Here is a 26,815-nt window from a genome sequence, read left to right as displayed (position 1 = left end):
ATACATCTAATATCTAATAATAGAGATATATATCTAATACCAAATTCCATACGTGTTTTTAACGTTTGTTACTGTCTTCTATAATTGAGAAATTCGAATACGACTAGTCAATATATTCATAATGATGGTTGATTTCTTGAGCCTTCTTCATGGACAGACCTCTATGGCATGGAGCTAGTAACTTGACCGTATGCCCTCCCATTATAAAGATTGCATCTTGCGTTGTAGGTATTTGTAAATAGGAAACATCTTCTTTTGATATTATTGCAACTTTATTTATACTATTATTTATAGTACTCAACCGTTATGTGTGTGTGCATTTGAATTTATAATTAGTGAAGACATCCAAAATTTCTTTAATGAAGTAAACAAGTGCCTTGCAATGTTATGTTTCAATCAAGAAATAGCCGATGCATCTCCCATGATTAAATTTTAGGTGTAATTAACGTCATGATTCAATTCACTTTTGATTTCTTTCTCATTTTTCGGGATGAAAATTGGGAAGCAGAATAGACAGATTCCGTTGAAGTCACAAAGTTAAGACTCGAGCATATAATGCTTTCAAAAAGAGACTGATAAATCTATTAACTTTTACACATCAACAATAATACATTTTTAATTTATACGGTTATATGTTATGTGATAATATATATAGAAAAAGGTTCAAATGAGAACCATTTGAATTGAAAAAACCATGAGAATTTTTTAATTATAGCTTGGTGTTCATATGTGAATAGTTTATGTAAATAAATTCATGCACATATGAACATGTCAAGTTATAACTAATATTACCTATGTGCATATATGAATGGTTTTCAAATGAACCTATGTGAACGAATATGTTCACATATACCTATCACATATGAACATCAAGTTATAATATAGTGGTTCTCATGGTTCTTCTAATTTAAATGGTTTTTAATTGAACCTTACCCTCTCTCTCTATATATATATATATATAGGGGACCCTTTGATGTGTATTTTCTAGTCTTAAATTTATGAACACGAAATACCTAGTTACTGACTACTACACTCTTGCGGGCAGTGAACCCGTTCGTATGCAGTATAGTTGACTTGGTAAACCGAGGTCGAACACAAGGACTTAATAAGCAATTGGTACAATAAAGTGATTCAGATTAAAAGGGGGTTTTGTGACCGAATTGTCACGTTGCAAAGTTAGTGAAGAAAGTCAGTAATCCCGTAGGATTAATCGCAAAGAGTATTTGATTGGTTGAATCTTAACACAGATTTAAAAATGAACACCTACTTGGATCAGCTCACATGCCAATCATCGGGTCTAAATACTACTTGCATTTGTTGAACGACTCAAAAAGTAGACAAGATGAACTCCCGTTATACTTGAAACTTTAACTGCTAAATAGATAATTATTGCTCCCGCACTTAATTTCTCCTCTAAACAGTTAAGCATTAAATTCCTGAGTTGATTTTATGATTTAATCTTTTGAAAGCTTTCTCCCGAACTGCTTATTCGCCTAATCAGATCCCTCTATCATAGACGTTTACACATTCGAAATGAATTTAATTGTTTTTAATCTTCATCGTTGATTTCTCCCGAACTCTAACGATTTCAGGTTAATTACAGACCGATTAACCATTTCATAAATCAATTGACAATGACATAGATTTCTCCCGAACTTCTAATTACAATTATCAATCAATTAATATAAAAGTTGAAAACAATATTTAAATCCAAATAAATGTGGAACTTCGATTAAACATATAAACCTTGTTCAACATTTGCAAGCAACATTAATTCGACCCTATGACATGCTTACTACCCAAGCGGGTGCTAAAGATTTAGCTATTCATATTAGAAATGCAAGAACAAACAAATAGAGAGGAAATCATATTATACCAAATGAATGATGATAATCAGGTAGCAATGATGATTACAATCCAAAGCTGAAAATAAGCGAACCCTAATCACTTGCTTGCTCCCAAAATATCCCTAAGTATGAGAAAAACTATAAAAATTGTGTTATTCCCCGTCCAAAAGTGCAGAACCCTAACTAATCCTTTGTACAAAACACGCGTCTAACGGCCGTTAGTGGGCTAACGACCGTTAGCATTATACTTGAGGTCTAACGGGGGTTACTGGGGTAACGGCCGTTACTCTTCAGTTGATAACTAACGGCCGTTAGTTCCCTAACTGCCAGTTACAGGAGAAACCACAAACCACCTATGTAACGGCCGTTACTGGGCTAACGGCAGTTACAACTTCCAGATTTCGTTTTCTTCATCTTTCGCGTGATTTCACCCGAATCTTTCTCCCGTTTCTTCCTTAACTCATCAAAATCGACCAATTCATTCGTCTAATCAATTTCCAACCTGAAAACACTCAACACACCTTCAAAGCATCGAAAGTTGGATATAAAACTATCAAAATGACGAATAATTGGTTCTAAAGTCACGTGGGAAATGGTACAAAATATGACACATCAAATCCCCCCACACTTAAGCTTTGCTTGTCCTCAAGCAAATCCAAGCTGAAAATCATAAAATTCCTTGGCATATCATGGAACCACATTTCAGTAATCAAAAAGAAGCTCAACCACAATCAAGAATGTGAATAAATGGTTAGGCAGTTTTAATCTTAAATGAAAATCGGAACGTTTGACAATATTTGACTGATATACAAGCCTCAATAACACGACTAGGCACAAATGTAACGAACAAGTGATATCCCGCCTATCCTACTCCCACTAACATTCATTTGGGGTTGAATATTCGAATAATCACTCAATAGCCAAGTCGTGATGCATAATCTTTTAACCATAGGCTTGTACAAGAATCGTTACTAAGTCGCCAAGGCGCATGCGCCCTATAACGTCTATCAAAAGAGGACTTTAAGGGTTGTAACATTTTAAGGCTAAACAAGGTATTTGAACAAGGTATGGAAATTTTGGAAACAAGTAGTGTTAAACAAAGAACTAACACAACATTTAACAAATTTTTCACATATAGTCTAGTCCAAACAAACCCATGTCATTAGTTGCCAATGGTCCACATCCCAAGAAGTTATCCCGACCATACCCCAATAGAATGATCCAAAAACCGACACCATTGTGGTGTAAGACAATCAAACAACCTATCAACCAAATCTAACCGTGTTGACTTCAACAAACTTGCCAACCTCAAACACTCTAATCAAATATATCAATTTAAGAACACTTCATTGGTTTTAAACGACGTACCAACTTACATAAAATGATTTGACAAAAGGGAGAAATACCAACTGACAGCCCAAGCTTCTTCTTTCGTTTTTATATATATTTTCTTTTTTTCTTTTTTTTTGTTTCTTTGTTTTACAATTCTTTTATTCTCTTTTTTTTTTGTGAGCTACTTTTACTCTGACTAATTGGTACTCTCTTACGAAATTTAAGAAACAGTGACAAATCATTACAAAAGATGCCAAGATTAACAGTCTAGACTTTTCCAAAAACCATGACGAAATCAAACTACCCCCATAAGATGAGAATATCTCGACCGACATAGTAAGGCAAAACCCAAACCATCCAATCTAGCAAAGGCAACCAATGACCCACCAGGACTTTGACTATCGGTATGGCGAGGAAATGTTTATTTTTAGGTAGATTTAATAACAAAGAACAGGCTAGTGACAACAAGTTTTCTATTGTTTCTTGCACTAAAAGTGAGTGCAACATACGGGTTTTTAACGGGTGGTTCACTAACCAGAGTAGTTAGCTACTAAGCACATTACAAAACATGCACATAACAAATTTTTACGAAACAAAAGGTGAATGAACAAAGAACAAAGGTTTTATCCTAAATTTGCCTCTTTTTCATCTAGCAAGATAACGGAACGATCAACAAGGACAAGTTCTAGAATCAACGCAATCACCGGCACACTCATAGCAAATGAAATAACTCGGAAATGGAAAATCAACCTCAAACTTGCACATCATAGTTCAGAGCTCTAAAAGAGACCCTTACTTCCGGATAAATCCAAAAGCCTAAGAGAGGGACAAATTTACAAGATTAAAGGTTCCAAAACCGTAACACCTATCATATCTAGCAATGAATCAATAATATCTCACAATTTTGGTGTTTTGGTGCTATAAGCATGCTAGTAATGTTATTAATCCAGAAGGAGTGCCACATTAATCAGTCAAAATACATTCCACACATTAAAATTTTTTGCCAAGGGTGTAGTTACATTGCTCAATTATATAAAGCAAAAGTTTCACAATTCCTCTAAAATACCCGACTTTTCCTATATACCATCCCCCCCACACTTAAGTTGGACACTGCCCTCAATGTCCAATAACTAAGCCAATCTAAGGGAAATAGGAAAGGTAAACTAAGAAGCAAAAAAAATAAGGAATAAGAAAAACTTGCCGGGTATGAAAGGTGTTCCATGCGTGAATGATGCCAACAAGAAACATGAGCGCTGAACTTACTGCCAGCATATGCATATGATAATCAACGTGCTATCACCACGAACACACAATAAAACGTTAATGTATATGTAAAAAGAAAACAACCTGCAATGTAAAATTCTATGCAATCAAACCAAAATGCAAGAGAAAGAAAATATGCTCATCACCTCTGCAAGGTGGATATACAAAATTAAATACATATCTAAAGAGAAACTGAAAATGTAAAAATGTATCAATGATAATAAGCAAAACCATCCATGCTCAAAGCTCAGGCGGAGGAAAGGCTGAAGGAGCGCCATCGCCGTCACCATCACGTCGCCCACCAAATATACCATAGAAATCAAAGGCATTACCAGAGTACCTATCACCACTGTAGGGAGGCGGTTGAGAACTACTGGTACCGGCATTTGATGGGGCTGCTTGACCGTACTGGGGATAGTAGTGATCAAAAGCGTTCTGGCTGATGGGATAAATCGACGGTGGCATAAACGGCTGCTGAGGAGGGAACTGCTGGGGAGGTACCTGTGATGGTATAGAAGGCACCTGTGGGGGAGACCCTGAAGCAATCCAACTCTGCATGTAGGGCTGGAAGTACTCCTGCTGATACGCGATTCGGTTAACTTGACTACCGACAAAACGCGACCAATCATCCTGGCGGTCCAATCGCTCATGAATCCCAGTGAGCCCATGAAAGATCTCGTCCACACGCTGCCCTAAACCTGAAAAATCAAAAGAATGTGAGCTAGAGGTAGCACCTCTAGTTGGCGCAGAAGCACCAACACCAGCATTCGGCTCCTCATCCATCTCATCCTCATCATCCTCAGCGTCCATATCGTCTCCTTCATCCTCCGAGTCCTCATTCTGGCTAACCATACCCATTCTAATCATTGTCGCCCTATCAAGTACCCCACTGCGACAATAAGCTTGAAAACCCGGTAAAAGACCAAATTGATCCGTTTGGACCAAACCCATCCTCCTTGCCAAATGACAAACAAAGAAACCACCGGCTACATGACCCTTGGCTTTACCATGCCCTTTTTCATACAAATATAAAGCCACAGCCCTAGCTAGATTGCAAGAGACCTTCCGAACCATGCAATACAAGAAAAATAAATCAGTGCTAGTAGAATTATTTGAACTACTATGCCTATTGGAGATGGTCTCGGCTATCATTCTTAAAAGTAGCTTGTAAACCGGGTTTCGAACAGCAGATTGTTTGACATTATAGTGGAATTCTTGGTCACTCAAATTCTCCTCCTCCCAAAACCTAGCTGCAGTCATGGATGCGGGCCATTGAACAATCCCCTTTGTAAAAGACACCCTCTGAACATCATCCTCACTATAAAACCCTAAATGGACCCCGAACTCTTGGTAGGACATACAATGAATTTGACCTCCTAGGTGGAATGTCATAACTGTTTTCTTACAACTTCCCTCGTCCGTATTCAACCTAAACGAACTAAAGAATTCATTGCACAAGTGTCTCCAGATGTTGGTGTTAATGGAGAACAAGGCCCTCCAAGGGGGTGTCAACAATCCGTTCAACTCCTCAACATTTACCCCTAACTCCCCCAGGTTATCGAAATCTAACCTGCGATTAGCAATAATAGGCTTACGCCTCACAGCATCTAGAGTTATCTTAGGTTGGTACTTTGCGGGTACCTCCTCAGGAGTACGGATGACGGGTGCTCGAGCTACAGGTTGTCTAGCTCTTGAGGCGGAAGCTTCAGCTGAAGCGGCAACCCTTTGCATGTCACGCTGTCTCTTGGTAGCCATCTACAAAATCAAGCATACACATATATAAGGCTACAAAACAATGTAATGACTCCAAGTCTACAAAAAAAAACTTAAACCAAAGAATTAAATCACAGAAATCATCTAATTAAAATCTTTCTCTAAATGATAGAACAAAAACCTTAAGTCAGACAAAATCAATTCAAGTGATTTTTCATACAAATAATTCCACCATCATTATCCATTCCAATTCTCAAAACTCATATTTGTTAAATAATCACAGAAATTATCACATTAGAATTCATCTCCTAATTAAAGAAAAATTTAACTCTAATTACGACAAGATCAATTTAAGCGACTAGTAACAAACATTATCTATGATTCTTAGTTAAACAAACTTTAATCTTCCCCCCCCCCCCCCCCACTTAAACTAAATAATGGGGAAGATAAACAATAACCTCAACAATAATCTAAATCACCAAATCAGTGACTATGGCTACTAGATATATCTTTGATAAAATAACCATACCCACTAAACTTCAACTCCACATACACAATATCTCCAAGAACAATGAGTATCTTCAAGAGTAATAAAAAAAACGAAAATTAGAAGAAAAGATTGAAGAGTTATACCTGAAGAATTTGATGATTGAACAAGGAATTTGGAGATTGATAAGAGAAAAACAAGACTAGGACTCAAAACTGGTATACCCCTTTTTTCTTTCGGCTGCAATTCGTGAGTGTGTGTATGTGTATGGATAATAGTTTGTTTTTTTTTTAGATTTTCCTGACAGAAATCGACCTGCCTTATCCTGAAGAATCGCGTGTAACAGGCGTTATAGGAGTAACGGGCGTTACTAAACAACGTAAAGACTAACGGTCGTTATAGGAGTAACGGGCGTTACTAAACAAAAGAAGGCTAACGGGCGTTAGGGCCCTAACTGGCCGTTACAGCAGGAAAACAAAATCCCCCTCTAACGGCCGTTAGAGGGGTAACGGGCGTTACACGCGTCCAGCAAGGTCAAAATCTAACGAACATGTGACACTTAACGGACGACAGGACCAGAAGTGACAGCTTACTAACGGCACTTCTACTTACCTTTTTGCACTTGACTTACCTCGACGTCCACGATGACCTTCGGACCTGCAATTCTTGATACAGAAAACATTAAAAACTGAAAAATGATTTAAACTAAGGAAATAAACAAAATCTTTTTGGCTTTTTTAAAACTTTTACATTTTTATGGATTTTTTCGATTTTAAGAAAAGAAAATGACAAGATAAAAATGAAACATAAAATGAAACAAACTCGGGTTGCCTCCCGAGAAGCGCTTAATTTATTAACGAGTCCTTAGCTTGACTCGATCACCTTTTACTTTCACTTGTTGATGGCATAAAAGCCAATTTCGAACACCTCCGCATTTTCTTCATCTTCTTCATAATAATGCTTCAAGCGTTGTCCATTTACAATGAAACTCTTATCATTGCCATACAACTCCACATATCCAGACGAATAACTTCTTTTCACCACATACGGTCCAATCCATCTCGACTTGAGCTTCGGTGCTTTGATTTTGTACTTTGATTGAAACAAAAGTACCTTGTCACCGGCTTTAAATTCCTTCCTCCTGGTCTTCTTATCATGCCAAGCTTTTGTACGTTCCTTGTATAACATGGAGTTGTCATAAGCTTGCAACCTCATTTCATCCAACTCGTGCAACTGCAAAAACCTTTTCTCACCAGCCAAGATTAGATCCATATTACAATTTTGCAAAGCCCAATAGGCTTTGTGTTCAATCTCAATTGGGAGATGACAAGTTTTTCCATAAAGAAACTTATAAGGGGTAGCACCAATTGGAGTCTTGTAGGCGGTTCGAAACGCCCACAAGGCATCATCAAGCCTCTTGGCCCAAATTTTTGGGTTATCTTGCACGGTCTTTTCAAGGATCCTTTTCAAAGCCCTATTCGTGTTTTCCACTTGGCCGCTTGTTTGAGGGTGATAAGAGGTGGAGAACCTATGGGTGACCCCATACCTCTTTAAAACCTTAGCAAGCTGGTGATTCGCGAAATGGGACCCGCGATCACTAATTAAGGCCTTTGGTACACCAAAACGACTAAACAACTTTTTCAAGAATTCAATTACAACTTTAACATCATTAGTCGGTAGGGCTTTAGCTTCGGCCCACTTGGACACATAATCAACGGCTACCAAAATATAAAGAAACTTATGTGACGGAGGAAAAGGACCCATAAAGTCAATCCCCCATACATCAAAAACCTCACATACCTGTATCATTTGTTGAGGCATTTCGTCTTTCTTAGTGATATTACCTTGACGTTGACATGCATCGCAAACTTCCACCAGCGTTTTTGCTTCCCTGAAAATGGTGGGCCAATAGAACCCTGCATCATATACCTTCTTACCCGTCACAGATGGCCCGTAATGACCACCGGTAGGACCATGGTGGCATGCATCCAAAATCACACGGGTTTCAGCACCGGCAACACATCTCCTGATCATCCCATCTGCACACATTCTAAACAAATACGGTTCCTCCCAAAAATAATGCTTAATCTCAGAAAAGAATTTCTTCTTTTGTTGAGACGTCATTTCTTCGGGAAGAATGTTAGCACAAAGATAATTAGCAATGTCTGCAAACCATGGTTCTTCTTCTCCTTGCACCTGCATCAAATCCTCATCAGGAAAATAATCATTAATCTCATGCTCTTGCAACTCCTCAAGGCGAGGGTTTTCGAGCCTACTCAAATGGTCAGCCGCCACATTTTCCGCCCCCTTTTTATCCTTGATCTCAATGTCGAATTCTTGCAAAAGCAAAACCCAACGAATGAGACGGGGTTTGGCATCTTGTTTGGAAAACAAGTACCTCAATGCGGAATGGTCGGTGTAAACAATGGTCTTATTCAAAACCAAGTAGGGACGAAATTTGTCAAAAGCATACACAACGGCCAACAATTCTTTCTCGGTCACGGTGTAATTTTGTTGGGCCGGATTCAAAGTCTTGCTAGCATAAGAAATGGGACGGAAATGTTTATCCTCCCTTTGGCCTAAAACGGCCCCTAAGGCAAAATCACTAGCATCACACATTAACTCAAAAGATAATGACCAATCGGGTGAAATCATAATTGGTGCATTAATCAACTCTTTCTTTCATAGATCGACCCAGTTCCCGTTCTTTTCCGGTGCACTCGCTTTATATCTCCGACAACTAAAATACATTTAAACACAATCTAGTAATATATTTTACATCAAGTATTATATAACATTAATAAAAATATTAAACGTTAAAGTTTAAAAGAAAATACTTAAAAAGTCAAATTGAGTTATTTAAATTGAGATGAATAAAATATAAGATTACTAGTTGATAAGAATTTTTTTCCCGATACAACAGTTACCAAGATCGATGTGGTTAAAATTGATCAGTGTGAATACTTTAAAAGCATCTCCAATGGTAGTTTGATCAAAAGTTTTTTTTGTTAAAAAAAAAGTTTTTAAAAGTTTTTTTACCATTAGAGAATATGACTCATTTATTGAATAAGTTGAAGTTCTTCAACCTATCAATAAGGGTGATGACATCCCCTCCACCCACGGCTCATTTTCAACCAATCACATTATATCACATCAAATTCACCACTCACTTACCACTCATCTAAATTTTGTTGGCGTTGTCACCACTCACCCACCAATTACTACAATATTATTTATATTCAAAACTTATCTATATAATAATATTACTTAATATTAATCTATATAATGGTAATAAAAAAATAGGAAAATGCTAAATATAACCCTAAGGGCTGTATTTAACGTACATAAGAAAAACTTGTACCTTCTATATTAAAAGTCCGCCCCCTGATTTTCATGGTAAATGTACAAACAATTTATGCACCTTAAACACAGCCCTAAGGGCTGTATTTAGCAAACCCCTAAAAAATAATAACAATAAGAATATAAAATAATAATGTTAATAACAAAATTTGAAGGTATTTTGAATATAAAGAACAAACGCAGGGTTAAAATTGAAAATTGGTGTGAATCTGAAATAAATACCAAAATTTGAGGGTTAAAAACAAAAAATTGAAAAAAAAAAACAAAATAAGGTCGTCTTCTACATTTAGAACACGCACTCGTTTTCTCCACTTCGTGCTGTCACCCCTCAAAACTCACCACTCACGCGTGGTTAGGCGTCGACGGGGTTTTTCCCGCGGCGCCGCACCACTTACGCACCCACCACTTACATGATGCAATCACCTTGCAAATAAACACGTACTCTCTCATATATATTTAATTAAAACGAGAGAAAATATCCTCGCGTTGCGGCGGTGAGATGGTGAGAGTGATAGGTCATAGGAGGTGATAAGTCATAGAGTGTAATAGCCAAATATCTTAGTCGTACGGGCTTCGTCCTCGGATTTAAAAATTTGTCAAAAGTATATCGAGTGACCTCTCTAATAAATGAGCATGAAATTTTAAGAACACACATATAATTTTTATAATTTATCAATATACGGTTTTTGAAATAAAAGATTTTAAATAAATTAGAAAAATATAACTTTTAGGTTCGATGGATAAGAAGTTGAATGCATTTCTTTATTATTAAATCACAAATATAACTTTTAGGTTCGATGGATAAGAAGTTGAATGCATTTCTTTATTATTAAATCACAAATATAACTTTTTTGCATTTTATAAATTTATATTATTTTTCTAGCTAGATCACATAATCATGGAAAAAAAACTAAAATGATACATGTACAATGCGGCGGTTTCAAATATGTCGTGAAAGATTCCGTTATTAATATGGTGGTGGTGTAGGTTGTGATAGCGCTGATGATGGCACAGATGGTTCGACGGACCCAAAGAAAAAAACTAGATTATATCTTTTATAATTAAACATAACAACAAGGAAGCGACTATCTACACACATCAACTGTTCCCGGAAAACAGATCCGAAATGCCCCGTTTTATATAAAACGCCGCATTTATCGTCTCGTTTTATATAAAACGTTGCGTTTGGTCGGTGTGTAGATTGTAAAAGCTATAAGGAGAATTACATGTGGTTTGACACACACGTCAGTCATTCTCCGTTTTAGGTACCGTTCACGGAGGTTATGCTGGTGCCAAAAGATACATGGGATCACACGGTTCCTATCAATCTACCGTTTAAAATGTTGTTAGAAAAAAAGGGGAAAGAAGAAACTATACTTTTGAGTGACACTTATATGATGTAAACGTGCTTTTGAAATATACACTTTAACATTAAGCAAAATGATAGGAGTAATAAAATTTCTAATATATTCTTTTAAAAATAGTTTTAAAATTTTTCCAAATGATATAATACAAGCCAAGTGTAATTCGGTAGATCTTTCCTTAATCTAATTTTTTGATTTTATTAGTTGTCATCATCGGATTGATAAAAAAGATTTAGATCATTTATTTAAGAGAAATTATCATTTTTCTCAGATATTCGTAAATTTTTATGAAGACACTAAACATAATAAATATCAAATTATAAAAATTATTCGTTCGTACAACCTGGCATGGTCTTCCTCTTCTCCTGTCTAATATGTCCGTACCCATTCCACCACTCCACTCCACGCATTTCCTTTTCATCTATGTTATCTTCTTTTGCCCTTTCTTTATTAATCTTTTAACAATAAATACACTGGCGGATGAGATATTGGCTTGGAGACCCAATATCAAATTTTGATTCCTCGTAGTTTCAAGCATTTATTTTTTGAACGTATGGATATATGTGTTTTTACTCCTGTTGTGGAGCAGTGCCCGAGTTCCAACTTCCAATATACGACACACATTGAATGTTACTGTTAGGGTTTAAATCAATAATATTTAGTACAACTTTTCTCTTATAATCGTACTTATTGATTTTAGCAAGTGTGATGATCAAACTTCAAAGCGTTAAAAGAACATTATGAGAATATAATAGATTTTAAAATATAGTAGAAGTACTATTTAAATTCATTATAATGATACTTTTTATTTATTATATAGTAGCAATTAACTAGATTTAATCTGGTGTGAAATACGCGTGTTACTTGTCACATATACAAGATACTATTATATAAGAAAATGATTAATCAACCTAATTGGTGTGTTTAAAGATATGCCTAAAACCTTAAGAATTTGACATGTGGATTCCACTAATTCTTTTTTCTAATCTTGCCCCCTGATTTTTCCACATGTCATTATCTTACAATTAGGCACATCTTTAGACATACCAATTAAGTTAATTTATCATTATCCTGTTATATATATTTAACAAAAAAATACTTATTATAGGTAAAAACAAAACATTATAAAATTAAGAAAAATGATTGATATGTCTAAATAATATGCCTAAATATGCGAAAATCTAATGTTGACATGTGACATGATTAAAGGTGTAGTTTAAGAAAGAGAATGAGTGGTATTCATTTGTCACTTATAAAATTAAACTGTTTTAACTGATGTCAAACGCTTAATGGTGTAAATAATGACACAAATAAAAGTTATATTTAACAAAAAGTGTATTATATATATTTTATAAATCTAATATACATGACATCTAAAAAATACCAAAAATACCACATTCTTCAAATTGCTACTTCAATAACTTTAGTCACTACAAAATAAAGAAAAACTTTCTCAAATTAACATATTAATAGCTTTCCATATGCATTAAGATATACATATTTAGAAAAGGGTGTAGTATATATTCGAAAAATATTTAATCTTTGAAACAAGAAAGCAAAGATTCATAAGTGTTACTTGTATAGTCTCAAATTTATTCTAAAACTACGGGTATGGACGTAAGTCAACTAAACGTTTAAGCAAACAGTTCATAAATTGTCTGACAGGAAATTCATTTCTATTTTGTCGTTTAGTTAAATGAATGAATGAAAATGAATACAAAAGCCATCTCTTTCGTTAAAAGAACGAACATAAATATAGCCCCCGTTCGTTCATTTATGTTCATGAACATTCTATATAATATATCCGTGAACGTACGTTCGTTTATGTTCGTGAACATATGTTCACTTAGATTCGTTTATATGTAATCATAGGATATCTGTGATATATATATATATACGAGTAATGATAGATTTTTTTAAATCATCGATGGAATAATCCTCTTAATGTTTTAACTTCATGTGAACTGTAAACCAATAGTTTTATGATCTCATTTTTTTGATGATAACATATGTCATGATCATATTCTTAGAAGGATTTTTAATAAGATAAATTAAACAGATTAATCATTTTTATGTATATAAATACTTACTTTAAATGGTTCGATTTGAATTTTAGGTTAAATGGTCTAGACCCAAAAATTGAACACCCCTCGACACTAATCCATGGGACCCGACAAATGAAATCTTAAGAGAAATGTGGCTCAAACAAATGTCCCAAAAAACTGAAAACAGATGCAAAACAAACAACACAATGGTTACAAATAAACAATGATCGTTAGAATTGTTTGGTGGTCACACAAGATAGTTAAAGACATGAAAACAATCACACGAAGATTACATGTATACAAACAATATATCGTTTAAACATTTTATAAAAATGATCTAACTTATATATATCGCGTCACGATCATGACAATTTCCAACACAAGGTGTAAACAACGACTACTCAAATCTATTGGTAAAAACGAAGAGACAGAAGAGGGTCCTTGAGAGAGTATCATGGGAAGTCTAATAATGATTGTGGTCTAGACATGTCTCTTAAAGCAAAGGTATTGTTAACGGAAATATGACACAACACAACCCACACTTAACAAGCCTTTGAAAAAAAATAAACGTATTAGTGGAGAACACTTTCATCTTGTTCCTTAATACAAGGATCAACACACCCTTATCGTACCAAAGTGAACATTTAAATGTTTTCCTACTCATTGTTTTTGATCTTTCGTATTGAGTGCAATAATGAATATAAAAAAAAAGTCATATTGTTCGAAAATTTAAGAGTTACGATATTGGGTGGGTGGTAGTTCGGAGCTATTTTAAAAACAAATTAACATTGAACTTGTAACGAATATATAACTCATATAAACAAGTTAAAGTATATTTAAAGTCGAAAAACCGTACGTCTATGAATATAGACCATAGTCGTTGGTAAATAACATCAAACCCACACGTGACACGTGAGTTTATTTTTAATACCATATGAATACCATGTCAACCAAAATTGGCACACTTAAAAAATTATATACGAGTAGTATTCGTTATCAAGCAACTACTTAAATAGGAGTTAGAGTATCGTAAAATAAGTATTAAAGTAAAATAAATAATACAAGATCTTGATCCTTAGATCGTGATTAAATTAATGCGTGAAGATTCACGAAGCATTTGATGTATGATGATTTTTATGATGCATAGTAATTATCACTGAAAAAAACCCTATTATTTTATTTGTTTTACTTTAATAGTTGTTTTATTTTACCTAAAACCTACTTGAATATCCATAATATGATTTATTAGTATCTTTTTATATTAATATAATAATTTTTTAGTTGTAGTGAGTATTTTCAAAATTAAGAAAGCTACATTCCATGAGTTGGTTTGGACTCACGATCGAAAGTGGTGACTGTGGTGTCTCCTGATTTCACTAAAAAGGTGGACCAGTCGTTTATTCCAAAATGATTCTTTTCAATATCCTTAAAACAATATAAATCATATTGCATTTATTCACATTTTTAAGTGAGTGTAAACAAATTAAAAATTTTGTTACGCTTTTTAGTGTGTAGAAATATATATAGCAGGCTACCCATGATAGCATCCTTAACGCCGAGTAATCAAGAACGCCAAAGTTCGGTGCGAAGCCGTGAAGGGTTAATGGGATCAGCGTTTCCTCGGCGTTTTCATCCAAAGTGGTGGCTACCAATTTGACGAATATTAGCGTATTGGGTTTTTACTGATCATTTTATTTTTCTATTTTGCTGGTAAATTTATTGTGCAAGTAAGTTTTTGAGATAAGTTCTTGAAATGTAACAAACTTTTAAAGAATGTCTATAGTGTGAAATAACTAAAATTGTGTTCATTGTATGCAATCATCTTTAAATTATGTGTATTGTATGTAAGAATGCATACGTGACAACCATATATAACTGCACTTGTTAGTTTTTAATTGTTTTAATACATTTTCTTACATACAATACACATAATTTACAGATGATTACATATAATGAACACAACTTTAATTATTTCATACTATAGACATTCGTTTAAAGTTTGTTATATTTCAGAGTATTAATCCTTGAGTTTTTATACTAACCCCTAAAGTTTTAAGTAATGCAAATTGGTTATCGAAAGTAAAAAATTAGCTTCAAATATTTCTAAATTTGTACAAGTATTAACCTTGTGTTTATAGTACAATATTAACTCTGTGTTTTTATTCAATATGATTTAATTTAACTGAGTTTTAATTAATAGTTAGCATTCAAGACATCACATTGACATTTAATTGGGTAATATGTGGAATTCAAACCACACATGTTTGAGATGAAGTTCAAGACTATTGAAAACCCCCCTAATAATCTACTTTTACAGATTTAGATTAAAATTCAAACCCAGATTAATTTTCCTATGGTCTAATTAAAATTTTATTAATTGGTCACCAACCCATTAACAATTAATTTGATTTTTATTTTAATGTTTTTGTGTTTTATTATTAATAATATAAAAGATGATGTCGTTATGATAAATTTAGATTTCAATGTAGAAATTAATATAAAAATGTATGTTGTTAAAAGGGCATCAATACATTTAGTTTTAATGAGATGGGTTAAACAGGTTCTAAGTTATTTTACGTCTTTGAAACAAAATAATATAATGGATTATTCTACATTGGTATATCGTATCTTTTGTGGATACATTTAGTTTCAAACTTACTTTAATAATTTCTTTCAGTTGATTGCATCAATGGTCCATGTAGTTTGGTCATTTTCAAACCCTCTGTCCCTCGTTATTACTTTTACCTAAAATCATCCATTAAACCTCAAATCTTGACATAAACAATCCCTTTCTCTAGTTAAATAACCAAAATACCCTTGTTCTTATAATTTTTTTTTTTAGAACAGCAAGGGCCGGGCCACGGGTATCCGGACTGGTTACCGTGGACCTAATGCGCGTTTCCCTCCCCCTGCCCGCTCCACCCAGTAAATGCTCCACGAAGGCCCAAGAAACCTAAAGCCTGTAAATTTCACGCCTGAGAGTATCGAACCTGAGACCTTACGGACAAACGTCCGGGTGTCCAACCACTGAGGTAATCAGTAAAAGACACCATTGTTCTTATAATTTAACTACCCCTTTCAACCGTTTAATTCATAGTATGATATAAAATAAAAATAAAAACCAAAATCAACATGACCCTTTATCGATCTCAAACCCAAAATTTGTTGTTGAAGTAAAAATCATGAGTAAGTAAAAGGGTCTAACATTTACTTTTTTTCAATCTTTTATTTTAGGTCTTGGCGGTTGGATGCTATTTTTTTTTTATATATATATTTTCTTTATGCATTGACAATTCTACTTTGAACTTTCGATTAGAATTTGTTGTTGAACTTTAGATTAGATATTGTTTTCTTCTTTTCGAACATATTAGAATTTGTTTTCACATCAGCTCAAATGGTACCAAAAGAAGTTAAGAAATAAATAAAAAGGTGGAATAATTGTCATGTCTATTATGTATTTATTTATTAAAGCTATTATAATATTTAATCTTTTAAGTTAGTTACACTTAGATAAAATAATAAAGTAAGAGTATTTAAGTTGCCTTTCAAAAAAAAAAAAGAGTATTTAAGTTATTTTATATAGACTTTTCAAAAAAAAGTTATTATATGTAGACGAGGGACGGTTAATGTCTAATTTGAGTTTTAATGCAAATTTTGCTAAAATCATGATGAAGAACGGAGGATACTAAAATGACCAAACCATATGGAGTTATGGACAATGTATGTGACTAACATGGTTTTTGAGGAATAAATTGATATCCATTTTATCTTTTTGTGATTATTTTATCCTCAAAAAACATCAGGCTAATTAACTTCATCGAAAAAGAAATTTTCAATCAAATATTAAAAACTTATACACGCGAATATCATACTAGTGAAAAAGAAAATGAATAAGTACTATTTGGAATACTTTCCCAGATATTTTTAATGAAATACTTGTCTTCGTGTTAATACTATTTATTTATGAAGGGCTTAGTTATTGTAAAAAGTATAAAATTAAAACAAATATTATAAAATCTTGATCCTTAGATCATGGTAAGATTGATACATAAAGGTTCATAAATCACAAGTATATATATTGATGTACAATGATTTTGATGATGCACGATAATTTTTAGTAAAAAAAACATATTCATTTATTTATTTTACTTTAATACTCCTTTTATATTACCAATATGTATTTATGAATTAAAGAAGATGTCACTTTGAATTCAAAGAAAAAGTAAAAGGGAATTTAAGATGTGTATTATAAAGTTTAAAACATGCATCAATTGGGGTGGGCCGGTGGGGTGAAGGTGTAAAAAGTAAAACCCAGCGCGTAGTCGACCCCTCGTGCACCATCTCTATCATATGCATCCCTCTCTTTCTATCTTTCATCATTAGTCGCATGCTCCCCTTCTTAATTAAATTGCTCTCTCACTTTATTACTAACCAGATAAAACCCTTATGTTGTGCAGGACTAAATAAGAACAAAAATAATAAAAAATAAAAAATAACAAAATTAAAATAAACACATAATCAATTTATTATTTTCTCTTAATTATATTGAGATATTTACCCATCATATATATTTGATATTTGATACTTAATTAACAAAATTCAGAAATTCAATAATATATTTTGTCAAAATATTGCTGTTTTTTTCTTTTTATTTTTTATTTTTTTATTTTTAACTTTTGTTCTTTAGATATATGGTTTTGTATATTTAATTAACTTCTACATTTCAAAATAAATTTTTGTGTAAAGAGTTAAAAAAAAAAAAAAAAAAAAAAAAGGAGAAGAAATCAATGGCTTCACGGTATGTTTTAACATATTCCGGTGGTGTTTTAATAATACGGAGTAGCTTACAAGTTACAAGCGAAGTCAATGGCTAGCTAGTCATGGTGGTATAAAATATGGGTGGATATATAATGTTTCATATGTGGTATTTGTAAAGGGAAAAGAGAATATAAGGCTGTTAGGCACCTAAGCTTAGGTGTGAAACCCCTCACATACTAATATTTTATTATTTCTTTTTTAATGAATAAATGCATGGGCCCCTATTATTTTTATGGATTAAAAAAACAATATGTGAGTGTTTCACACCTAAGCTTAGATACCCGACAGCCTTATATTCTCATCCCTCATTTGTAAATTATTGCAACACGTTAACAATCGTTTCAAACCATTTTTATTAATATTAATAATGAAAATTTGTCCCAATATCTAATTTACAAACTATAATGAAAAAGTGTATCAGCTTAGTACGTAGTGATAGGTGATTTTTTAGAAAATCTAAATTGATGTGTATACAAAATTCATAAACAACAATTTTGATAGTCGACCGCAAGTTCTACGTTGCCTAACACGCAACATATAAAAATTAAAATGTGTTTGTTGTTATTGTTATAATAACACTTTAAGATAATATATAAATAATTAATATATAAAATATGAAATATACACCAGCCGTAATTAAAAGACATCCAAACAAACTCAAATATCGTACCAAGTTATGGTGTTATATAAATGATTTTAGTACTTTTCAAAAAATAAAAATAAAAAATATTTAGTATCATATTGTTATATATATAAAAAATACTCCATAGGAGTAAATGCGACGAACCATAACCTTAATACCACAAGTAGATACCTATTGACTCACCATGTATAAGTCATGTGTTATCAGTACAATTATATTTATCGATGTTAATCTTCACATGATATTAGTACAACCTTAAAAGATTGAACCCGCATCTATAAAATTTCACATGTTGGTAGTATCATATTAAAGACATGTACCATAACATCTTCTAATTAAATTAAAAAATATGACATAAATACTCAATAGTTTCAAGTTTAACCGATCAACTTTATTATATTAAGAACATGACCAAACTTCATTTCCTACATGAAACCATCATTAAACCATCCTCTTTTTCTTTAAGTTATCATTTATATTATTATTTTCACTACAAATCATATTGCATTTGTTCATACTTTTAGATAAATGTGAACAAATTAAAAATTTTGTCACGCTTTTTAATGTGTAAAAATATATTGAAAAAAAGTGTGTAGAAATTTCCCCACACTAAAAAGTGTATTAGTTAACGTGGACAAATGAGGTGTGGCAAATTAATTATGAAAGTTCACACTAAAAAGTGTGAACTTTTATTTCCACACACTTTTTAGTGTGTAGAAATGTCTATATATTTTTAACTCAATATATTTCTACACACTAAAAAGCGTGACAAAATTTTTAATTTTCTTTGTAGTGACAAAATTTCTATACAATGTGAACAAATGCAATATTGTTTGTAGTGTTTTTTTATATATTACCCTTAGAGATATACAGTAGTGCTGTTAACAGTTGACATTGCCAATCAATCTACTTGAAAAACTTTTGAAGTCCCTACATAAGTAATTTATGGACCCACTTTTTATTTTCCAACTGGAATATATGAACAGAAGCTGGTGATGCTATATTTATACCTCCCCAAATACTTCTCATTACCACCATCACTACCACCTTCAATAATTCCTTTAATTTTTTTCCAGTTCACCAAAGTTGTGTGTGCTTGATCATAACTTTAGTCCCAATGGCGGAAACCGGTGGTGGCGTTACAGTCACAGAAAAACTAAAAGGATGGTTCCCTGAAAGGGTTCAACTCCATATAGCCATGTTGGCTTTGCAATTTGGTTATGCTGGTTTTCATGTGGTGTCTAGAGCTGCCCTTAATATGGGCATTTCTAAGATCGTATTTCCTGTTTATCGGAACATTCTCGCGTTCATTCTCTTGCTCCCTTTCGCATATTTCCTTGAGAAGTACGTGTTATATTCGAATAAATATAACTATATAAGACAGTGTTTAGAATTAATTGCATATATATATATTGAAGTTTATCTATTTATGGTATCAAAGACTGTTTATCCAAACTGCTTATCTGATTATTTTATTTAGACCCAAATAAAGAGTTTTAAATAAGTGCGCTAGAGTGTTACTTATTTTAAACGGTTTAATTAAGTCTAACCATTAAATATTTGTTCATAGTTAGTTACATTCACAGGTAATTATCTGATTACTCTAACATGATATTCTTGTGATCAGGAAGGAGCGACCACCGATTAACTGGGGTTTAGCAGTTCACTTCTTCCTTCTCGCGATTGTTGGGTACGACACATTTTTATTTACCTCAAATAATAACTGATACAAACACCATATAATGATTGAATCAAACACTCGATATATAATTAATTTGATCTATCAAACTAGCAGGCTAGGATTATATCCTTCATGATATTTCATTTCGATGTTATTTTAACTACTTCAACATCATTATATATGTGTAATGCATCAGCATAACCGCAAATCAAGCTTTCTACTTGTTGGGTTTGGACAACACTTCTCCCACATTCGCTTCCGCCCTTCAAAACTCGGTTCCCGCCATAACATTCCTCATGGCCACCATTCTTGGGTAATATATCGATCTTTATACATATATATCACCCCTTATATATATTAAATAATAATATAATCTTGTGTCTTTGGAAACTAACTAACTTTCGATATATATACATCTTTTATTTGACAACAGTATAGAAAAGGTGAGGCTAGACAGGAAAGACGGGATATCAAAAGTGGTTGGAACTTTATTCTGCATAGCGGGGGCATCCGTGATCACTTTATTCAAGGGTCCCACCATATACAGCCCGTCCCCAACGCTAAACAGCGTCAGGGCAGCTTCCCCCGTGTTGCAGTCACTAGGTGACGCAACCGGGAAAAGCTGGACCCTTGGCTGTTTGTTTTTGATTGGTCATTGTTTGTCATGGTCCGGATGGCTTGTGTTGCAAGCCCCTGTCCTAAAGAAGTACCCGGCTCGTCTCTCTTTCACATCTTATCAATTATTCTTCGGAATCCTACAGTTTCTTGTTGTGGCCGCGTTTATGGAAAGAGATATTAACGCTTGGTTTATTCGCACGGGGGCTGAGCTCTTTAGCGTGTTTTATGCGGTCAGTGACTCGAACTCAAGACTCCTAGTTAAAGGGGCCAATACTAGTTATATGAAAAAATATATATTACTGTTGAAATAATTAAATTTTTTTGTTGAAAAGGATAGTAAAGGTGGGTATCGATCTATCATTTAATGTCAATGGGTTGTTATATAATGCAGGGTGTGGTCGCATCCGGGATTGCATTTGCTGTACAGATATGGTGCATTGACAGAGGTGGCCCGGTTTTTGTGGCCTTGTATCAACCCGTTCAGACCCTCGTTGTCGCTCTCATGGCTTCAGTCGCTTTAGGCGAAGAGTTCTATTTGGGCGGGTACTCGGCTAACCCTCACATCCCCATCTCACACGTGCACGGACACACATATTCAACATCATAAACATTTTCGCTAAATATAAAAAGAAATTAATTGATATATCTTCCTAAAAAAATCAGTCTAATAATCAGTCCCAACAACTTGATCACCATAGTTTTTTGATAGAATCAATTAATAAAATCATGAGACAGATACAGTGAATTACATTTGTCATGTAATTAGGTTATTAGAAAGATTATTAAGCTGATTTTTAAGAGGATATACGGTTTTCCCTAAATTACACGTTTGTGATGACAATAAATTGATGACTTGGATATACAAGACATATAATTCAATATATTAAGTACAAAGAAAGCGAAAGATAATAAATAAATTAGAAGATAGTAGTAATGTAGTTGGAGACAAGCACACATGTACTTGCATAACCCCTAGTCATAAGATTATATGCATTGTGGGTCAAACTAGCTACACACACATGATCTTAACAGCTTGGACAATAATGTACAACAACTATATTGGTTGATGAAAGCCGTACATATATAGTCAAAGAACTTGAAGTATTTTATATGTACGTATTGTGCAGGATAATAGGAGCGGTATTGATCATAACCGGATTGTATCTAGTGCTATGGGGAAAGAGTGAGGAGAGGAAGTTCGCACTACAAAAGCAGCCGGGGTTGGTCCAAGCCCCAACGGACCAAGGTGCACCTAGGATAACAGGCCAGCACGCTAAATCGATTACACAACCTCTACTCCCAGAATCAACTCAAAATGTTTAATATGAACAACATAACGCTTAAGTTTTTTTTTTTAATGTAACTAGCGTGTGTGATGTTAGGACTTCAAAGAAAAAATATGGAAGTTACTATGCATGTATTATGTGAGATGATCGAAGAAGAAAAAAAAAAGGTTTGGTGTGTTTATTGAACATGTCCTTTTGCTTGGGCTGTTCCCTTTTTTTAGTGTTGGATTGATTAGATTATTAAACATTATATTTCAAATCGAGTTTGATCATTAGTAAAAGTATGATTTTAGTGTCCTTGAAAACAATATCTTGACATGTATATTTTATAGTATTTTTAAATCTATGAATATTCATTCAAAAGAAGATTTGGTGTGTATATTCATGATGGTAGCATGCCATCCCACTTTCGAAAAAGGAAAGTAAGAGGAAAGAATGTTATGATTCATGTTCCTTAAAACTGGGGCCATGGGTTATTATTGTTTTTATTATTATATATGGTAAGTTTAAGTGTGATATTAACCAACACGTTAGGAACATCCAAATTCGTCATAAATACCAAAACACTCACCAAACACCCAGCATACGAAAGTATATATACATTGATATTTCTTATAAGGTACTTTAATTTTTCTGATCAAAATGACTATACTTCCTGTATAAGAACATATTCGCGTATAATGGGTATTTATACCGAATTGATGGATATGTGTATAGACAATCCATAATCAAAAGCTAGCAAGAAAGGAGATTCGAATTCCCCATATTATAATATTAATGTTAGGGTCAAGGGTGTAGTGTCAATTTTATGGCTCTTTGGCAAGTTTTGGCTCTTTTTTAGTCAATTATATGTTGTCACGTGTACTTGCCAAAAACTTGCCAATTTGTACTAAAAAATAGCCAAAAATGATGGTGCAATAGTAAAGACTTGCCAATGTGTGTTTTCCCATGTTCCACCAAATTTTATATTGATTTTTATTTTTAAAAAAAGTACACTCTCCCTTGCCAATTCTTGCTCCCAACGTCTATCTTGATCGGCAATATATGTCCGATAAAGCTTGCCGATACTTTTTTGCCAAAAAGAGCCAATGGAGGGGTATAGTGAAGCCGACATGCCGATTGATTTTGCCGATAAAACTTGTCGACTACACCCTTACCCCTTAATTAGTAACCAATTTATATCAAAGTATATTTGATGATTTGATTGTTACAGTGTTACAGCTAATTACTTTCGTTTATGTCCAAAAGTAAATTATCTAAAGTAAAAACAAAATGATCTAAAGTTCTGCATCATGTCCTTGCATATAAATGGCATCATATGAATAATGCACCATAACTAATAATCCAAGATGTAAATTCACATTCTATAAAATCAATTTAGGCGTCATCAAATTACACAGTTTAATTGTCACAAAATTTAATTATAAGATTGTAGTTAGCCTTTGGAGTAATGTGGTGCATACCATCCATGTCTTGTGGTGTTGGCTGCCACTTTGTATTGGAGCTTGAGTATTAATTAGTGTGTGCTTATTATCATCTTTTCGAAATGAAATAATACTACTATTCTTATGGACTTTGTTTAATTGGTTTGACAAACTCATCCATAAGTAGCAAATAGAATCTAAAATTGTCTGATGGTGATAGGTGATTAATTAAGTGATTCTGGATATTATACGATGGGTGATTTTGAAACAAACATTTGGAAGGGTGATGCTCTTATTTGGAAGTCAACGAGGGTGTAATTATGTCTACACATAATCATGGGTTTAATCAACAAAGATACGAAGAGATATAATTATAATCAAAAATAACATAACTAATTAATTAAAGTTAAGGAATTGTTGAAGCATAAAATCAACAAGGGATGATGCTCCATGTACAGTGAAACCTCTATAAATTAATAGGGATATAGATATTTTATTAATTTAGTGAGTAATTAATTAATCGAGTATTGATTTCCACTAATCTCTTAACTCTTAAGTTGGGTCTAGATAAATTATTAATTTTATCGAGGTATTAATTTATCGAGTATTAATTTATAGAGGTTTGACGGTAGATGGATCTTGGTGGATTAGACAAAGTTGGGAAATCCGTGAATGAATAGTTCTGAAAAGGTTTTGGGCTCGTTACATCATAACTTCGAAAGGTAATTTTCTCAAATATTTGGCCCGAAGGCTCCTTACATAAACCATTTGGATGGTAACATAGAACAAAACACAAAAAACATAAATAAATCTTTTACTTTTTGAGAATGAAATTTTTTAGAAGTTCCTGATTCGAATTTCACAAGCAAAAAGCTTAATTATACCCTTGTAGCCATAAAGGTTCAACCACGACGACCCCAGACCATTCGCAAACCACATGGTTGCCTAGAATTAGTTGGCTCTAATGGCTCACAAATCACGAATTTTTTCATATCTCTATAGGTGTGTAAAGTAATCATTTGAAAAGAATTTGATTTATATGAAAACGTATGAAAACAAAAAATGTAATATAGTTATTGCCTTATTGGTGTGAATATTTTTTTATTGTTTGAAATGTAATAGAAAAATAAATACAAGTTTTATGAATTTCATAATGTATTTATTTTTACATATTTATAAATACCAATAATTCAACAAAATTTATGATCTTTTAGAATGTGTAAATTAAATTGTATAAAATACTTATTAGTAGAAGTTTAAGCAATATACATGGCCCATCTATCCAGCCCAGCAAATCAAAGTAAGTAGACAAAGATGGTCAAAAACCCATATATCCAGCCCAGATAATTTTTATGTAGCCAGAGCCCAGAAATGCATAACTAGTCGCTAAAATGTGGATTGGTCAAATTGAACATCCATTTCTCATAGCCTCTTTATCTTCGATTTAGGGATGTAAATAAAACCTTAAATCTAATGGAGATATGATTATATGAAACATGAATTCGATTTAACTAATTTTACTAAGGAATGCTATATTTGACAGAGTAAAAAGTCAAAACAGGGAACTTTTAGATTAAAAGTTACAACTAGGGAAAGATGGCATTAAAAAACTGCAAGTCCAATTATATTATTTGAAGTACATAATATTCACATCTCTTAACGGTATTTTTATATACTACTCGCGAATATCGAAAAGTTTTCTCGAAAAATACATCCCCAATCTAAACTTTTTGATGAGAAATTCTTATCACCAAAGATCTATTTCATTCGTAACATCAGTTTATGTAAAAAGATTTGTACAAGCTAAGTTTGTTCCTGATTCTCGATAGGGACAATATTTTGGAAGTAATTATCTTCGATATACATACCAAGTTAGTAACACTATAGTCTACACATTAAAAGTTGGTATAAGATCGAGTTTTTATTTATTTTTTTGAAATGTGAATTTCGCTTGAAACTTCGTGTCGCGATTCGACAGCGAGAGGTCTAGCATACGTTGTTTTAACCGGGTTCGCGCTAGAGAGCTCCCTCGAAGTAAAAATGCCTATTTCAAATACCCAATGGGGAAAAACCCCATATTAATCCTCCCGAAGGCACGACGATTAATATGGGTAAACCATGCCCCCTCATACTTGAACCTGGGTATAGCCAAGTCAAACTCTCATATAAGGACTTCGAACCTGGGACGTATAGGTCACCAGAGAAACTTCAAACCATTTACGTATCTTCTTTATGTAGATATTTTAAATCAAAATATAAACTAATAACATTCTTTTATTGTCAGTGTTGTCAACACGATGAGTTTTTTATTTGAACATACTCAATGGTGAAGTTGGTGTAGGATTATAACAATCTCACAATAATTATAAGACTTTATATTTCTAGTGCTATTTTTATAAATTTATTTAGTTTAAGGTAGTTAGCAACCTCACACTAGTGTAATTGAATTTTGTAATTTAAATTTATATTTATTAATATTTTTAATACCAATTAGTAACCCAGGCAAAAATCATGACTCCGTTCCTAAACACACTTCATCATCGTATTTAATTATCAACTTGAATGAGTATATGACTGTAGTCTTACGATTTTAACTTTATAACTTGGGTTTTTTTTATTGTTAACGCATTAACTATCAAAATATCGTTAGTTATCTCGGACTCTTGGTGTATATATTTTTTTCAAAACGAACTACTTCTTAAAGTCTAAAAACAATTCCGCATGCAACAAATAACCAAATGCTTGTGCAGTATAACTTATTTTTTAACTATTCATTATCGTTATTTCATTATATTTTCATCACGTGCCATAACCAACTCCAAAGCCATCTAAAATCTAAACCAAGATACTATACCACCATCAACCATATATGCAATTCTCCATCATCTTCACTTATTTACAGATTATGGCACATGAACAAGACTATACTTAAGA

The 26,815-nt window shown here is 33.2% G+C and overlaps 1 protein-coding gene across 1 annotated transcript; it reads left to right on the top strand.

Moving 5' to 3' along the window:
* Positions 1-19,895: 19,895 nt before the first annotated feature.
* On the top strand, positions 19,896-22,729 carry LOC122611307 (protein WALLS ARE THIN 1-like). Its single transcript, XM_043784317.1, has 6 exons — positions 19,896-20,216; positions 20,500-20,562; positions 20,750-20,866; positions 20,987-21,401; positions 21,563-21,714; positions 22,299-22,729. Exons 1-6 carry the CDS (start codon positions 19,990-19,992, stop codon positions 22,492-22,494), a joined length of 1,170 nt encoding a protein of 389 aa, XP_043640252.1. The 5' UTR covers positions 19,896-19,989; the 3' UTR covers positions 22,495-22,729.
* The last annotated feature ends 4,086 nt before the right edge of the window (positions 22,730-26,815 follow it).

The sequence above is a fragment of the Erigeron canadensis genome, chromosome 8 (genome assembly GCF_010389155.1).
Source record: "Erigeron canadensis isolate Cc75 chromosome 8, C_canadensis_v1, whole genome shotgun sequence".
Classification (NCBI taxonomy): domain Eukaryota; kingdom Viridiplantae; phylum Streptophyta; class Magnoliopsida; order Asterales; family Asteraceae; genus Erigeron; species Erigeron canadensis.
Note: the sequence above shows the minus strand (reverse complement) of the source record. Positions and strands in the feature narration are given on the sequence as shown.

Excerpts from the sequence above, each read along its gene's own strand:
- LOC122611307 (XM_043784317.1), top strand. The coding sequence starts at position 19,990 with ATGGCGGAAACCGGTGGTGGCGTTACAGTCACAGAAAAACTAAAAGGA. Across the intron at positions 20,217-20,499 it reads TTCGCATATTTCCTTGAGAA|GAAGGAGCGACCACCGATTA; the intron begins GTACGTGTTATA and ends TCTTGTGATCAG. Across the intron at positions 20,867-20,986 it reads CTCATGGCCACCATTCTTGG|TATAGAAAAGGTGAGGCTAG; the intron begins GTAATATATCGA and ends ATTTGACAACAG.